The sequence below is a fragment of the Cyclospora cayetanensis genome, unplaced genomic scaffold (assembly GCF_002999335.1).
Source record: "Cyclospora cayetanensis isolate NF1_C8 unplaced genomic scaffold, CcayRef3 CcayRef3_contig_46, whole genome shotgun sequence".
Lineage (NCBI taxonomy): Eukaryota > Apicomplexa > Conoidasida > Eucoccidiorida > Eimeriidae > Cyclospora > Cyclospora cayetanensis.
Window position 1 is genome coordinate 120,576 of NW_020312436.1, and position 15,768 is coordinate 136,343.

At 56.5% G+C, this 15,768-nt stretch overlaps 3 protein-coding genes and 1 non-coding gene across 4 annotated transcripts; 1 reads left to right on the top strand and 3 right to left on the bottom strand.

Annotated features, from left to right (window-relative positions):
* The first annotated feature begins 2,019 nt into the window (after positions 1–2,019).
* LOC34618276 (phosphatidylinositol 4-phosphate 5-kinase 5) lies at positions 2,020–5,299 on the top strand. The gene is made up of 9 exons (XM_026334619.1): positions 2,020–2,169; positions 2,296–2,447; positions 2,612–2,667; positions 2,943–3,024; positions 3,304–3,433; positions 3,959–4,144; positions 4,396–4,562; positions 4,915–5,016; positions 5,131–5,299. The coding sequence occupies exons 1-9, from the start codon at positions 2,020–2,022 to the stop codon at positions 5,297–5,299; spliced, it is 1,194 nt and encodes a 397-aa protein (XP_026190404.1).
* A 932-nt stretch (positions 5,300–6,231) lies between these two features.
* Positions 6,232–6,708, bottom strand: LOC34618277 (60S ribosomal protein L21-2). Its single transcript, XM_022731612.1, has one exon. The coding sequence runs from the start codon at positions 6,706–6,708 to the stop codon at positions 6,232–6,234; it is 477 nt and encodes a 158-aa protein (XP_022590212.1).
* A 965-nt stretch (positions 6,709–7,673) lies between these two features.
* LOC34618279 (pentatricopeptide repeat-containing protein PFL1605w) lies at positions 7,674–11,187 on the bottom strand. The gene is made up of 3 exons (XM_026334621.1): positions 9,016–11,187; positions 8,427–8,776; positions 7,674–8,235 (listed from the first exon to the last, which is right to left on the bottom strand). Exons 1-3 carry the CDS (start codon positions 11,185–11,187, stop codon positions 7,674–7,676), a joined length of 3,084 nt encoding a protein of 1,027 aa, XP_026190406.1.
* A 3,889-nt stretch (positions 11,188–15,076) lies between these two features.
* On the bottom strand, positions 15,077–15,148 carry Trnaa-cgc. The gene has a single exon. It is a non-coding gene; the product is annotated as a tRNA-Ala (tRNA).
* Between the last annotated feature and the right edge of the window lie 620 nt (positions 15,149–15,768).

A 15,768-nucleotide genomic window follows, 5' to 3' on the forward strand; every position in this document is an offset into this window, starting at 1 on the left:
CTTCCTTCATCTGTGAGCATCGACTAGGAAGTTCTCGCCTAATATCGTTTAGGCGTTTGTTACACTTAGATTCATGCTCAGGCAGTCGAAGGTACACTGTCCCTACATACATGCGTTTTCGAGGTCTTGAAGTTGTTTACGGTGCAGTTACCCGCTATATTTGCGTATACGCTTTGCTGGACTTGTGCGCGGCTTGCTCCCATTCACGCATTCCGTCTTTCTTCTGTTGTCTTTTGGTAGGAGTCTCACACAGTGCAGCGTTATGACAACAGCGAGTCAGAAGCCGTCGCGGTCGTGTTGTTTTAGTACCTCGTTCTTTTTTGGCTAGCATATGTGTCTCTTTTATCGTCGGGTTACTTTGGTGGTTGTTGCACACTTTGCTTCTTTTCTTTTGCATCATTTTTGTGTTCTTGCCAGCTTCGGGGGTCGCGATAGGGCGGAAATTATTCTGCCACCTGTACGCAGTCGGTCCCGATGTACAGGTATGCCCGACGACAGCGCATGCTTTGAAATGGAATGGGGAAGGGTATGGTGGACTAAGCAACCCCCAAACACTTCTATTACACTAGTGTTCAATACTACGAAATGGTGAGAAATTGACCATCCGGATTGTCAATTTGTAAATCTCATTGCTTACCGAGTAATATGCTTGATAAAAAAAGAGACAATGTTTTGTGCACGCGCACTAGAAGCTATATGCAAATGGCTGTTAATGCTTTGAGCGCTTCGAGGCTGCAGCTACGCTCCCCAGGTGTGCCCCGCTCCCCAGGTGTGCTCCGCTCTCGTGCTCAGAAGGCTGACGGGCGCAGGTGGGGGAAGGCACAAGTTTTTTTGGACAGCAATTAATAACTTTAAATTAATTTGGTATCAAAACTGGACTTAAGCGACTCCCTAAGGGGACCTTAGATAGAGAGTTACACAAAGCTCAAGCTAGAGGAAAGATTGGCGAGACTACTAGGGCACCAGAAGGCCGGCCGCCCTCCCCCTCCACCCGTCTACCAGCATGAGACTCTTGATTTACTCAGTAAACAGCGAGCTCTATTGCCCTCTGCATTTTCTACATCCCGGGTATCAGTTAGCACGCCCGAGACCCCGTGGGATTTTTCCATACCGTACTGACAAGCAACTCGGTTGAAGGCGCGCATCTGAGACGGGACACCTGAGGTTTGTGGCGTAATCCTCTGTCTTTGCCACGTGCAAAAAAGAAGGGAAAGGCCTGCCCTTGCCGAAGGGGGAATCAGTAACATTGCGCCAGGGTAGCTGCCTGCACCACATGTGCTCTGCCACAGGACTCAAACGGTTGTCAGTAGGAGGGCGAGGGCAGAAATAGAGGAAGAAGGGATATTTACAGCGCATTAGAGCCATACAAGGCCTTTAAACATTAAGTGGCAAAACCTTAAACAGTTAGTCATAAACTCTATTAACACCCACAGGGGGGCGGCGGCGGTGCTGCGAGATCGGCGTGTTGATTCTGCTGTCTGTATTACCGTTTCTTGTGCTCTTAACTCGTGGAGCTGAAGCCACAAAAAAGAATCAAAAACAGCCGACTAAAGACTTCCTTATCTCTGATTATTGTGAACTCCTCAGGTTCTGGGGTGAGTATGCCTATATATATATATGCGTTGTGCCGTTACCTATAATTGTAGAGGGCCCCTCCCCTCAGCCAGCCCAATTTCCAGTACCTTCCGTGTTTAACCGTTATCTTTCCCACATTTGAGGTAAGATGAGATGAAATTTGCACTCTGACCCGGCTATTTCTTTCTCTCGCATAGTACTCGGGTGTCTGCGCAGCTCGGGGGGATTCGCCCTGGCAAGAGCCCCCCATTAGGGAGGTCGGGAGCGTCGGTGCACTCACTTGCGTTCATCACTAGGCCGGACACGTCTAGATACAACGGAGGGCGCTACCTTTGGGGGCTTGCCGCGGCGGGTGCCCCTCAGCGCAGTGTCTACCAGGTGCCCGTACTAACCCCAAGCCACGCAAACCCAAAGCCCTCTCTGTCGCTTCGAGGCCCTGACAAGATGGGAAACTGGGCCTGTAGCTGCTCAAGGGGGTTTTGGGGAGAGGTGGAGGAGGCGATTTTCGGGGTACGTAGACAGGCAAACCAGGAGCGCAAGCCACTGGGACGGGAGTGCAGCACCCTCGAGGAGGGCTCCTCGACCCCCCGAGAGGCAGCCTAACTCTTCGGCCCTCTCCTTTGCTTTCCCTTGAGTCTCGTGGCACGCCTCCGCGACTCCCGTACACGATATGGGGAGTGCGTGCTGCGAACAGTGTCTTGTGCTTCCTGATCACCGCAGACCGACGCTTCAAAGAGCAGCGAGGCACACTACGTTGGAGGCGGCCGCGTGAGACGCCAAGTGGCGTTTGATAATGGCGCGGTGTACACTGGGGAGTGGCTGGGTGACGCTAGAGACGGCTACGGGGTGCAGGTCTGGGATGACGGCGCTCGGTAGGCAGGCCTCACTATGAGGCATCAGCTCGAAGATGCCGCATCGTTGGTGGCAGGCAGGAGTCGCCTGTCTAGGCCAGAAACACACAGTCTGCTGCTGCTGCTACTGTGCTCCGCAATTGTCACGCGCGTCTTCTGAAGGTGTCTGATTTTTGTGCGCGCAGATATGAAGGCCAGTGGGCAAACGATAAAGCGCAGGGAAAGGGGAAGTTTGTTCATGGTGAGGGCCCATTGGTCCGCAGGCTTCTTCTTCTTCTCCCTTTTCACGAAATTTGACGCTTCCTCTCTGCCTTTGCTGCGAGCTGTCTTCCAAGCGCGCTTCGTGGAAGCCGTGCTGCGTTCCACTCGCCCGCTTGTTTCTCCGCCTTCGGGGCAGGAAGGGGTATTGGGGTCGTGGGAAGCGCCTTTTCCTGTGCCCTCGCTCCGCTTAAAAAGGGGCAATCTGCATGCTGCCAAGCTCTGCGCTTCGAGAGCACACGCTGTCTCTGCATGCAGTCGATGGAGACGTTTACTTCGGAGATTGGGTGGAAGACAGGGCCCACGGCCACGGCGTATACCACCATGCAGACGGCTCAAGGTAAGCGAGGGAGGCTGTGTAGTGCGCAGTTGTGTCATTCGGTGTGGCTGTGGAAACTTTAGAAGTGTGTCTACTTGCGCACACATGTGTATGCATGCGGAGCCAGGAAACTATGCATGTGCTTGCTTCTCGCGTGTCAACGCTGCGCCACCTCAAGCCACAGACGCGAAAACAGGCCGCTCCCGTAGTGTGTTTCTGCCCTGCCGTCCTTCGCCCTACGCCTAGGCACGGCTCCGGCGTATTGGGGTCTTGCACGAAATGTTTTGCATGTGTGCTTAGGTATGAGGGGCAGTGGCTCGATGATAAACAGCACGGGCAAGGCATGGAGCAGTGGCCAGACGGCGCGAAGTACGAGGGTCAGTACCAGGCCGGCAAGAAGTGTGGGAAGGGCATCTTTACCTGGGCCGATGTAAGCCAGTCGATCATAGCGCTTGTAGGGGGAGGGGGTAGGAAGGAGAGAAAGAAATAAGGGCTAGAATACGAACCCGCAGAGAATATGCCGCGTGCTGAGGGCTGCGCCAGCGCGATAGGGTAAAGCAGGTGCAGGGCACACGCCACCAAGGCATACACATGTATGTATATACATATATATATATATATATATATATACAATACACACACACACAGGCAGGCAGGCAGGTAGGCACGGCGAACAAAGGAGGGCCAGCAGGGCGAGCGGCAAGAAAGGGTCGTCCATACGGCGTGGCGACGAAATGGCAGTGACAGGGGTATATATGGCACTCTGCGGAGGGGCAGCAGCAAAGACAGAAGGAGGAGCTTAGCGGGCAGAAGCGGTCGTGCAGGGGCAACGGGGAAAGGTAGGAATTAGGGGTCTGTTACTCTGAGCGCTGGGCCGAGGCAGGTTCTGACACTGGGTGTGTCAAGCCTTTTCCCCTGAGTGTGTGTCTCTACATGGCTGTTTGCACATGTATAGGGGAGCGTCTACGAGGGGGAGTTCAGCAACAACGACATCCATGGATTTGGAGTGTATCGGTGGGCAGACGGACGGAAGTATGAGGGGCAGTGGGAAAGGAATCGCATGCATGGTCAAGGCCGCTTCCAATGGGCTGATGGTCGAGTGTACGAGGGTCAATACCACCAAGATCAAAAGCATGGAAAGGTGCTGCGCCTTGTGATGGGCCTAGGGGATGGGACTGTGCAGGGGAGGGCAAAAAGAAGAACTGAGAGGAAGTCTCCGCAAGAAAGGGGGGGGGAGAGGGGGCCATACGATCGTTCAGGGTGTCTTGGGGATTGACCCCAGCGTTTCCACGACCATGCTTCCGTGCGACTTCGCTCCTTCTTTCCACCCGTGCACCCTCTTCCCTAATCACGTGCGCTCTGCTTGTGGTGTGTGGTCTGCGCACGCTGCAGGGCACTTTCTTTTGGCCTGATGGCCGGCGGTACGTGGGGAGTTGGCAGAACGGGAAGCAGCATGGCTGTGGAGTGTACATCACCGCCTCCGATGAGCAGCGAGTGGGGGAGTGGGAGGAGGGTCGGCGGGTGCGCTGGATCAAGGAGGATGCCCACAGCGCCCAGGCGTAAAAGAGTATGGCGTGTTTGGAGTTGGGGTAGCGCCTCCCGGCCATAATTTGCTCGGCATATGTGTACAGGCGGCTCTCAACTCTGTGCGTACAGTGTACGTACAGGCACCTGTGGGCTTAACGAGCGCTGGGGCGTCGTGTTGGGCATTCATGCATGCGTGTGCATGAATATGCCCATCCATAAGCGCGCATGCGCATGCTTGTGCAAGAAACACGGTGTACGTATATATGGGGTCTACAGAGGGGGGTTCGGATAAGCCCTAGCACCTACGCAGGAACGTACAGTGACGGGCTGCTGCACTGCGCCCGCCCAAGAAGTTGCCCGTTCCAGAGTCCAAGCGCTGAGAAGGGCTAACGAGGTCACCCTATCTCCTGGCAGACAAAGAAAACTGGCGCGCATAGCTGGACCCAACGGCTGTTCGTGGGGTATCCCTAGAGGGAAGCCCAAGCCGTAGCCTAGTGGGGCAACATACGGCAACAACTTGTGGGGGTCGAGCGCACTCGGGTGTGCTTGTATATTCACACCCCGACAACAGCCGCGCTCCTTCTTCCCGTCGCCCTGCAGAAACGACGCGGGCGAGAGTAGCGGGTGGGAGGTTGACACAGAGAGGGCGCGGAATCCAACTATAAAAGAGTACAATGCGTGTGTTCAAGTGGGGTCTGTGGACACCCCAGTGCCTCCCTGCAGGCCCCCCATGGTTGCACGTAAACCAGGTGTCATGAGCAGCCTGTAGTCCGGCGCCTCGCGTGCTGGCTAGAGCGTTAGTCCTTGAAACGGGCTAATAATACAAGCACTTAGACACTGATCCGGTGTGCACTCTATCTGGAAGCACGCCAGGAGGTGCAGTCCGCCTTGCAAGCACTCGAGCGCTATGCAGAAAGTGCCAGTTCCCTTGCTTATTTCAGCTTCGTATGCGCCTATTTGTGAGGCGTTGCACGCAGTATTATCACCAGCGCTCATGGCTGAACATGTGAGCGGACTGCGGCCGTGAGCCTGCCTTTAGTTGTGAGGCCCAAAATTTCCGATATCCTTTCTTTGTGAGCGCGCTATCCGCCGACCTACTGATACATCCTTCCTATCGAATTTGATGCACACCCCAACGCAACAGTTCCTTCCCTTTACGGCGGAAGCAACACCCCCGGCCAGCGCCATGCCCCCTGCATTGTATGCGCGCTGCACTGCACCTACCCCTGGGCTTGTATCTACTCTCTACCTCTGCCTTTTCTGGCGAGGGGACGGCGCGGTTCTCGGGTGACTTGAAGCTGAGACTGGCAGCTTCGTCGCAGAAGCAACCTACTGGCAGTGCAAGCACGGACTGGTGTTCCCCGAAGCGACACTTGTCGGCATCATACTCTAGCAATAGCAATCAACACGAAGCCTTCACGCAGCTTAGCTAATGCTGTCACGGTGTGACGGGCAACTACCAGCAAGCGCCGAGCCAACAAGAGACACCACGAGGGCCCCAAACTGATTCCAAGTTCGCGTTACGCATGCCTGCAGCAGCCTTAAGCATCTGCTGCCGCTCTTGTAAGGCAAAGGCCCCCAGGCCTGCGATGCCGCCGAGGCAGCAGGGGCAAGGGAGGAGCCTGTAGATGGGCTGGGGACCTTATATGGTCTCTGGTTGCGCTCGTAATTGATGACAGAATGCCTCTCAAAGCCTGATGCTTAGTAGAGCTCCTCGAAGGCCGCTGGCTCGAGAACCTCAACGTTGTCACCGTCAACAAACGCGCCATCCCTGGGACCCTTAACGGTTCTCTTCGTCTTGATGGTCTTGCCCTGAAGGTGTGCGTCGTGGTGAGCCTTGTCGTTCTCCTTGACCCTCTTCAAGAAGAGTTCGTTGCATCTGCTCTTGCGAACATGCTCAATGCGCACGTGCAACCGCTTCACGATCTGCCTGTTACCCACGACCTTCTTCACCTCCACTCCCACGGCCCTGCGGGTCACATTGAAGACAACTCCGGTACGCCCGTGGTAGAACGAGTAAGGCATGCCCTTCTGGATAGAGGGGTCGCACACAATGTCCACAAAATCACCCTTGTTGTACGTCACCAGGTACCGCGTCACCGCCGGCATCCCATGCATGCGGAAACCCTTCGAGTATTTTTGGCGCGTGCGCGCCCTCTTCCCGAAAGAAGTCGGCATCTTCGGCCAAAAGGAAGAAAAACGCGGTGGAAAAGAAGCGACGAGGCCACGGGCACCAGATGAGCCAGTGGGGAGAGAGAGCAAGCAACAATGCTGCTGCTACCCTCAAGAACAAGGGGCCACCGGACGGGAGGGAAGGGCTCCACAGGGGATCCTCCTCCTGAAATTAGCACCGCAAACAACCTGAACGCGTCTGCAAAGTTCCTGGAAAGAGGCGCGGGAGGCTGCAGCCGCCTCCGCTACGGCAGCACAGGAACCCCTGCGGGGATTTGTGGGGTAACGCCTACTACGCAAATTTGGGGCTTTGGGGCGGGCTCACGGATGATGAGCTGGAAGATTATTTATCGCTTATTCAGTTTTTTCCCCAATTAATAAATCAACAACGCTAGGGAATTTTCTCCCTGTGCACGCGGAGGAACTGACCGTGCCAAAAATTGCAGTCCGAGGTGTACCTCCATGTATATCAGCACCTCCATGTACTCTGCTATTCCATGTACTCTTATTTCCTCCGTGCTCTTTCGAAGTGGATTTATTCGAGAGAAAAATAGGAATCAAAAGTAGCTGCAGTCGGTGTATGCTCCGTTATTTGTGTGGCAGATTGGGGGAACAAGTCCTGGACCCCCCGTCAACTCCACTCCTGGTGAGTCAGTCACCTAGTTCGTAGAGCTGTGTGTGCGGCGCCCTTTGACACCGAGTCAAAAGAAGGCCACAAATCTACAGAAACGGACAATCAATTAGAGGCTCCTGTTGACTGCCCAGGCTCCACTGCCGTCTCGTGCACACAGCTCACTACGCTGCTGCATGGCCATTGGAACTTTCTCCAGCCCTCTAGCCTCATTAGAATGCAACGGCTCATTCGAAAGAAAGTACATGCTAGCATTATATTGTTCGTGCTTTTAAGATACTTTTACTGATTCGTAGACCTTCGAATTTAGGAGAGAAATGGAGATGTGCGTGAAAACATCTCAGGGTTCTATGAGGTTCGGAGTCGGCCGATCATGCCTACGCGCATAGGCCTCCCCTCCCTTTTGTTTGCTCTGAATGTAATCTCCTAGAGGCAGCCACTGCTTCTTCTGCTGGTCTTTCTTCTTGAAGATCTCTTTTCTGATCTTTTGCTCTTCTGTCTCGTTAGACCGGATATTCGGTTTTCCGTGTCTGCTTACCTCAAGGTCGTGCTGATCAAGCTGCGTTTGGAGTATCATTTGTTCCTTCCTACTGCGCTCGTACACTTCGTGCTGTTGCAGCCTCAGGAGGTTGTTGACGAGTTCGTGTATTTCAACTACTTCCCGTCCGACGGCGGCTAGCCGAGCAGCCAGCTGGGGTGTAGGGTACACTTTGTGGCTGTACATATCCCTCAGCACCTCGATCGTGCGACTTGCGGACTGAGAATCCATGGCGGTGTTAAGGGCCAAGCGCAGCAGCGAGGGGAACGAGACGGAGCCGCTAGAATCGCTGCTGTTCTCCTTCCGTAGGAAGTCCCACAATGCAAAGAAACGTCCAGGATCCTTCAGGTCTTTCGCAAACATCCTGCAAGACGCGACGACGACGCAGCACAGAGGCATCGAGCAATACTGACTAGAAAGAGAAGACGTGTTCCCCAGAAAAAGGATGCAAAGATGCTAGCCGCCTTCAAGCCTCTTCTAGCCTGTCGCATGGGTCGCTCATACGCATGCAGCTTGCACATGAACCCCCCGCCTTCCCGCCCTCAAACAGCGCACCGAAGAAGAATGGCGTATGTTTGCGTGTTTGGTGCCAAGTTGAAGTCCTGGAAGTGCTTCAGCATGTCCACTGCGTACTGTGCAAAGCCCGCGCGTCTGTACACCTGTATGACTGCGTTTAATGTCTGCACCTGTGGCTCGATCTTATGCTGACGCATGCACTGCAGCAAATGCCACGCGTAGCGAACATTATTGGCTCGCTCCTGATCCGTTGTGTTTGGCAGACGGCTAGCTGTAGCAAATAAAAGGATCAAACTGTTGTAGCACCTTAGCGACACGCGGACCCCCCGACGCGTCATGTCCTGCACCAGGCCGCGTGCCGAAGAAACGCTTCCCACGGTCGCGCATGCCTGCAGAAGTCACAAGCATACGTCTTACACTGCAGACTCTACACTGCCGCATGGGCATCTGTGTTGCACAGTAGTTGCCGTGTGGCTGAAATGCCACAGCCAATTAAGACGGCCTCCGGTTTGCCAACAAAGCGCCTTTCTGCGCTGCTGGCTCCCTCACATCCATTTAAGGGGCATTGGTCCCTAGGAGGCCAGACAAAGAGGAAGCAGGAGCACCTCATGGCGGGCGGCGTCTATACCTGAACGAGATGCTCGTAGACCTGGTTGGTAATTGGCATATCTTCGGCGATCATTTGATTGAAGAAGTCAAAGGCCGTAGAGAAAAAGTCCCGCCTTCTGCTACACGCATGAATGAGCTCCGTATACGTAACGTCTGTGGGGAGTACCCCGCAAGCCCGCATGTCGTCGTACAGATTCAGTGCCTTCTCGGCCTCCTGGAGTTTGGCGTGCATCTTGATCAGAACGGTAAACAGCACGGCGTCGGGCTGTATGCCTTTCCAGGTTCGAATATCCCGGAAGAGTCTCAGAGCCTCCTCGTGAGCACCCCGCTTCACCAGACTGTCGATGAGCACCGTATAGACCACGCAGTCCGCAGGCAAGCCCTCATCTTCCATCTTGGCGATCAGGGCGGCTGCCGCGCTCGTGTCTCCTGCCGCTGCATGCGCCTGCACGAGAGCCGCGTAGACCTTAGCCGTTGGCTGTAGGAGCTGAGCTCGCATCTTCAGAAAGAGCAGGCGGGAAGCCTCGGCATTGCGCTCCTTCGCTGCCGCGAGCAACAGGGAGACAAACCACTCGCTGTCTGGCTGAAGGCCAGCAGCAGCTGCCCCTTCATACACACGGACTGCGTTGGCAAGGCTTTCATGCTGCCCCTTCGCACGGATCAACGCCGCCACGTTCTCACTGGTACAACGACCCTCTTCCAGCAACTGCTCAAGCGTCGCGGAGGCGGCAGCAGCAAGCTCCTGCTGCCTTCGTAGCCTCTCAATGCCAGGATAGTAACTCTGCACGCCTTGCCAGAGATGCAGCAGCTGAGGGTCGACGCCTGCCGCGGCGTACTGCAGGGCCTGCTGCTTCAGCTGGTGTACCAAACGCGCACCGCTGTCCATTAGCTCATCCCTGCTGCTGCTGCTGCTGCTGCTGCTGCTGCTGCTCGTCTGCGGAGGAGGAAGGCGGCTGCGGATTACCTCCTTTGAAGCCGCGCCAGCGTCAAGAGCAGCACTGCTGGCAGGAGTGCCGAGAATACACGCTTGCTGCTGCGCCTGCTGCGGCTCCGACGCAAGGCCTGCAGTCACACTTCGCGCCTGCTCCTGCTGCAAGCGACTCTGCTCTTGAGACGCACAGCCGGCTCCAATGGCATGCTTCATGAGCCTTGCTGGCTCCACTTTTTTCCTTGCCAACGGCGGAGCAGAAAAGGCCATGTCCGCAGCCGCCTTATTAGCCCACATATCTGTGAGGCGCTGTTGCTGCCACTGCTGCGAGCCTTCAGACCCCTTGTTTTGCCGCTTTCTGCAGCCTGAACTTCCAGGTGCAGAGAAGTCTTCTGGCCACGCAAACACTTCCCGCTGCTGCTGCTGTTGCTGATTCTCGCCCTCCTGCTGCTCTTCGATTTCTTGCGGCTTCACCTGCACGTCACCCTGCTGCTTCTCTCCACTCAGAAGGCCTCCTGCACGCGCAGACGCGGCAGCGGACTGCAGGAATAGCGTGTGCGAAGGAGAGGCCTCAAAGTCTTCTGCTCGCTTCTCACGCCCTTCCGGCAACTCCCACACTGCTTTTTTCTTGCTTTTTCTCGCCTTTGTGATGAAACGCGCCGGTCCGCCCGCTGGAGCTGCCGGAGTCTGCACGGGGGCATCCGCGTCGAGGGGCTCTCCGGCATCTTCCTCGAAGATAGAATCTCGAGAAGCCTGTGCTGCTGCTGCAGCAACAGCAGCATCCGCATAGCTGCTAGCTGCAGCACCCACGGCGGTAGATGCAACGGCAGCAACGCATGAAACAGGTTCGGTATCACTCTTTCCTACAAAATCCCAGTGACTGCGTGGCAGCGGTGCAGCTCGCCGCTTCTTGAGCCTGGCGTGCTGCTGTCTGAGCGCCTCCACGCGAGATGCAGCCGCCGCCGCTGCTGCTGCTTCTGCTGAAGCGCAAGAAGAAGCGGCAACAGGCTCAAGGTCAGATCTGGCAGGGGCGCCAGCCGCAGCCGCTGCCGCTGCAGCAGCAGCGCGCTGCTGCTGCTGCTGACGGTGGCGCTGCTCCTGCAGCTCCGTGCATTTCTTCATGTTACGCCGTAGCAGCGACCGACGCGCCCACGTGCTCAGCTCCTCTTGATGCCATTCCTGCTGCTGCTGTTGTTCCTGCTGCTGCCTCCGGTGCTGCGGGTTGTGCCAAGTGGGGGACGCAGCAGAAGAAAAGGGCCGCATGCAGCAGCGCACCATGAAGCTCCCCCGTTGGAAGCCTGCGAGTTGCAGGCGCCTGCTGATCAAGTGCATCTTAGCAGAAGTTCACCGCGCAGGCCTCGAAGCCCCCTAGCCGACCCCGACCCTCAACAGGTCGACTTTTTAAGCCACGCTTCCTCGAGAAGTGCATGCGCCGAGCCTTCCTGGCATTGGGGAGTCGCTGCATTCACGAGAGACCGCATTTTAGCGGCTGGCGCGGGAACGGAGCTCGGTCGTGCTTGCGTGGCGGGGCCTTGTTTCCTGGCAGTGGGCAGCGAAAACTTCTCGCAGAAGGTGACGCAAGGGGGGTGTGGCGGCAAAGAGCATCTAGAAGGGGAGTTTAGGACGCGTTCCAACGAGCTCGCTAGAGAAGGGAGGTCGATTTAGGAGCATGCTGCCGCCTGCCGTTGGCTACGCAGGGGGGCAGACGGGGGCGGGAGGGGGCCCTGCTGTACATGTACAGGCCCATGACGCGACGGTAGTCAGCATCTGCTGGCTTCGGGGTGTTTGCGGTTGTTTGGACCCCTAATTGTGTTTTATTTGTCGTATGTATGAGGGGTTGCGTCCTGGGGGAGGAAGAAGGCGGCGATTGCGTGTGGCCTCCTGCAGTCCGTTCGCTGTCTTCGGCACGGACGGCATCCATCCTCCTACCCTGAAGCAGCATCGCGCGTGGCTGCGAACGGCCAAGCCGGCACTCTGAAGGGGAGACGGTCCAGGGGATCCCGCGAAGGGGCTGGCTGAGCGCGTGTGTGGCATTGTGGGGGATCAGGAGTCGGCGAGGCTCGGAGATTCGAACTCCACCCGCAGACACAGGCGGCTCTCGCCGGGCAGGAGCGCCTCGCGGAGAACGCTTCGAACGAGTCCCTTCCGCCTCGGAAAGCACGCGGCTTCCGCCCCCGACAATGGCGGGAGGGGCACTGCCAAGCAGGGGCAAGCTGCTGCAGCAGCACAAGGCTGAGCTCCGCGTGCGTCCTGCCGAGTGGCAGCGCGCTCGAGGATCCCCACTGCTCACAACGCACACCGACAGAAATCCCTCTGGCAGGCAGGCTGGCGCCTCGTGGGGAGCCTGACTGCTGCCGAAGCGTGCTAGCCTGCGACTCCGTGTGGGGCGGCTTGCGTGCAGACCTTGAGGACGGAAGCCAAGAAAGCCCATAGCAAGGCCAAGTCGAAGGAGGAAAAAGCAGCAGCCGCTGCCAAGTACGCAGATCTGGAGGAGCAGCTGCTGCAGCGGCAGCACCAACAGCTGCAAGCCGTTGCCGCTGCCACAGAGGACTCCTGTAGCCTTGACGCCCCCGAAACAGACGCCGAGACACCCTCAGGAATTCAAGAGCCTGGTAAGTCGACAGCTGTGCAAATTTCTGAGCAGGGATGCTCGCGAGCTTGCGCCTTGCAGTTTGTCGTGACGCCGAGGCTTGCTTCGCTACCCCTGGGAGGGGGGGAATGCGGGTTTGTGATTTTACAAGCGCTTTCTAGCTGGCTGTGGAGGCCGTTTCTTAGGACTTGTGGCTTGGCCTTGCAGCGAACGAAAGCGACGCCATTGAACGGCTCGAGGCTCTGAGTCTCTACGAAGACTCTGGAGGCGCTCGCAAAGTGTCTAGGGCCCAAAGGCGCCGCGAAAAGAAGCAGCTCAAGCTGAGGGAGAGGGAGCTCATGCTCGACGAAGCGCGAGGCAGGCTTGAGCGCGTAGAGGGGTTGGGGGCTGGGGAAGGATGCCTGGAGCACGACGATCACGGATTTGTGGGAAGAGGCGCTAGCAGCAGTAGCCATAGCAGTGATTGCAGCTGCAAGGTCCTCAACATTATTGTCTCCGCTGCTGCTGCCACTGCTTCTGCTGCGGGTGCTGCAATTCAGAAGAGAACAATTTGGGGGAGGAGGAATGGGCGGCCCTTGCAAATGAGCTCGAGAAGGAAGGCCTTACTATTTTCTCCGTCCCTGGAGATGGCAACTGTTTGTTTAGGTCAGGTTCTAGGGTTTGGGGAATGACGTTTTCTATGCATATATATACATGTATATACATATATATATATATAATCTACTTTTATATCTACATCTACATATCGATCTATTCGTATATATGTATATATGAACGCCCCTGCTCCCGCATGTCGTTGCCCATATTTACGTTGTTTTCACGGTTCACCCCAGGTTTGGAGGTTGGTGGTTTCTGCGACGCAGGTCTATTGCGCACCAACTGGAGTTGAATCCGTCTGCGAATGGGGAGCTTGACGTGAAGCGCTTGCGGGGGGGCATTGCGGATCTCATGAAAAGAGAACGAGACTGCTTCAAAGCCTTTCTGGACGAGCAGCTTCAGCAGGACGAAGGTCAGCTGCCTCCCTGCCACTGAGGGTCGTACTTGGGCTGAGGAGGCTGCTGCTTCTGTCTGTCAAGGCAACTGCCGTTACAAAGACGATGGTCGTGTGTCTGCAGCGGGATTCCTGACTCTCCCGCTTTGTGTTTTGTGTATTGCGTGCGTTTCTCGCAGCCTACGACGCTTTCTGCGAAAATATCAGGAGCAGTCAAGACTGGGGGTGAGGCATGTCAAGACTGGGGGTGAGGGGGGAGGGGCCTAAGTAGCCAGGGATTCGCGGCTAGGGGTGACAGTGCCGGAGGGTTGATGATACCCCGAAGCGCCCTGCAGCACCACGAGCTGATGAACTGTAGGGTGAGGCTTTGTGGCTTGCGTTTGAGCAGCGGAGAGATCGAGATTCTTGCGGCTTCCCAGCTGCTGCGCTGCCCCATCAAGGTGTATGCCGTGTCGGACGCCGTCACTGTGCTGACATATGTACGGTTAGAAGTCTGTTCGCCGTGCTAGTAGAGTTGTTTGTTGTTCGGCCTTGTGAAGCACCTGGGGAGTGTCGTGCGTGGCTGCACTGCTCTGCAAGGGAAGGGTAGGAGGTTTTAGCGTGTGTGTCTGTGGGTGCTATGGGGCCCTTGTGTGGTAGGGAGAGGAGTTCTGCGAGGCGCAGCCCCTACGCCTGGCCTTTCACCGTTTCTTGTTGGCTGCGGGGCCTCACTACAACTCCATTGTGCCGATGCCGCAAACTTCAGAGGCGGAGAACTGACTTATATGGAGGCTTCAACGTCCACAAGCAGCAGCAGGGCAGTGGGAGGGTGGGAAGGGAGCAAACGCTGCCTCTTGCACCAGTTGCCCCAGTAGGCACAGGGTCTGCCTGCGTGAAGGGGCAGGAGCGGCAGCAAACTGGAAGCAATGCAAGTTGTTGCTTGTTCGGCGCAACAACAGCGGTAGTAAGGCCTGCAGTCGCACCCGCCGCGCAGACTGCCGCTGCAGCTCCTTTCCACCAGCAGCGGCCTAGCGCTTCAACCCTAGTTCTAAGGGCATTAGTCTTGGATCTCTAGCGTCGGCTCTCTTTTATGCATCCGGTTTCATGTGGGCACCTCTGGGGCTTCAGAAGGGCGGCCTGGTAGACGCTTTTGCCACGTCTCCGGCTGTCAACTTGGTGAGCGCTTTGCCGCCTTTGTGCGCGCACGCGGCATGTGTATGCCCCCAGGCTACGAAGGCGTGTAGGCCTCGCTTTAAAGGCTCTCTAAGACGGAGGGGGACTGCTTTTTTGGAGCACTATCCTCCGAGTCCTTACAAAGCACCTTGGTGGGCTCTGGCTGCGAAGAGGGCGTAAAGCGCAGCAGCATGGCAGGAACGCTGTGCCCCTGTTGTGCTATAAGCTTCCAGACCACGCACAAAATAGTAGTGCCACCAGGATTGCGAATGAAGAGGCGCTAGCAATGAGGTTGCGGTACCATTGTTGACTTGCTGAAGTCTGCGATAAAAAATACAACGCGGGCCTTTCTTCCGGGGTTGGCCACACGGGAAGACGCAGAAAACGCGTTGCGAAAAGAGAGACAAGGCGGCAAAGCGTGGACTGACGGGGAATTGAACCCCGGACCTTTTGCATGCGAAGCAAACGTGATACCCCTACACCATCAGCCCCCTGCAGGGCGCCCCCAGTACTTAGCGCGTAAGCGACTCCATCGGCGTAGGCTGCTTCTATCGCATGAAGCCGCTGTAGCATGCGTTTAAAAAGGCCTCGTGGAGAGCCACAAATAGAGCTTTGACCAATGCACTTAGGGCGTCTCTGAGGTGCCCGTAGTTTGGCCGCCTCCCACAGCCCCCTGTCGATGCTTTCGGCAACTGGGGCCCCCAACTCGTTTCTCGACATTCTATTTCCTTTCATGTGGACGCACACTGCGCTACATTCGATAGTTTTTCGACGCTGGACCAGCGATGCCGGTGGTCTCGTGGATAAATCCCTCCTCGTCCTGCGCACTAGCCAGCATATCTCCCGTTTGCCCTCCCAGGGAGTCGCTCAAACCTTTCGGTTCTAATCCGTGGCTCTACATCAAAAGCGCGACGCTACCGCCTCATGGAGGGCTCCCTCTGGCTAAGGCGAACGACTCAGGAGAGCGCCATATCGACTCAGCCAACATGACTCAGCGGACGCTCACCACACCCCAGAGCCCTATGTATCCCCCTATCAGACGTTGTTGCCCTTAATTCTGCTTAATTCGCCTGCTCTTGAGCTTCAGGCCGCTGGTTCAGGCCATTAACCG

What these genes read in the sequence shown, in the direction of transcription:
- LOC34618276 (XM_026334619.1), top strand. Translation starts at nt 2,020, where the DNA reads ATGGGAAACTGGGCCTGTAGCTGCTCAAGGGGGTTTTGGGGAGAGGTG. An exon ending in GTCTGGGATGACGGCGCTCG is followed by an intron (nt 2,448 to 2,611) that starts GTAGGCAGGCCT and finishes TTGTGCGCGCAG; the next exon opens with ATATGAAGGCCAGTGGGCAA. An exon ending in GCATCTTTACCTGGGCCGAT is followed by an intron (nt 3,434 to 3,958) that starts GTAAGCCAGTCG and finishes GCACATGTATAG; the next exon opens with GGGAGCGTCTACGAGGGGGA.
- LOC34618277 (XM_022731612.1), bottom strand. Translation starts at nt 6,708, where the DNA reads ATGCCGACTTCTTTCGGGAAGAGGGCGCGCACGCGCCAAAAATACTCG.
- LOC34618279 (XM_026334621.1), bottom strand. Translation starts at nt 11,187, where the DNA reads ATGCGGCCCTTTTCTTCTGCTGCGTCCCCCACTTGGCACAACCCGCAG. An exon ending in TCTACGAGCATCTCGTTCAG is followed by an intron (nt 8,777 to 9,015) that starts GTATAGACGCCG and finishes TGACTTCTGCAG; the next exon opens with GCATGCGCGACCGTGGGAAG. An exon ending in ACATACGCCATTCTTCTTCG is followed by an intron (nt 8,236 to 8,426) that starts GTGCGCTGTTTG and finishes CGCGTCTTGCAG; the next exon opens with GATGTTTGCGAAAGACCTGA.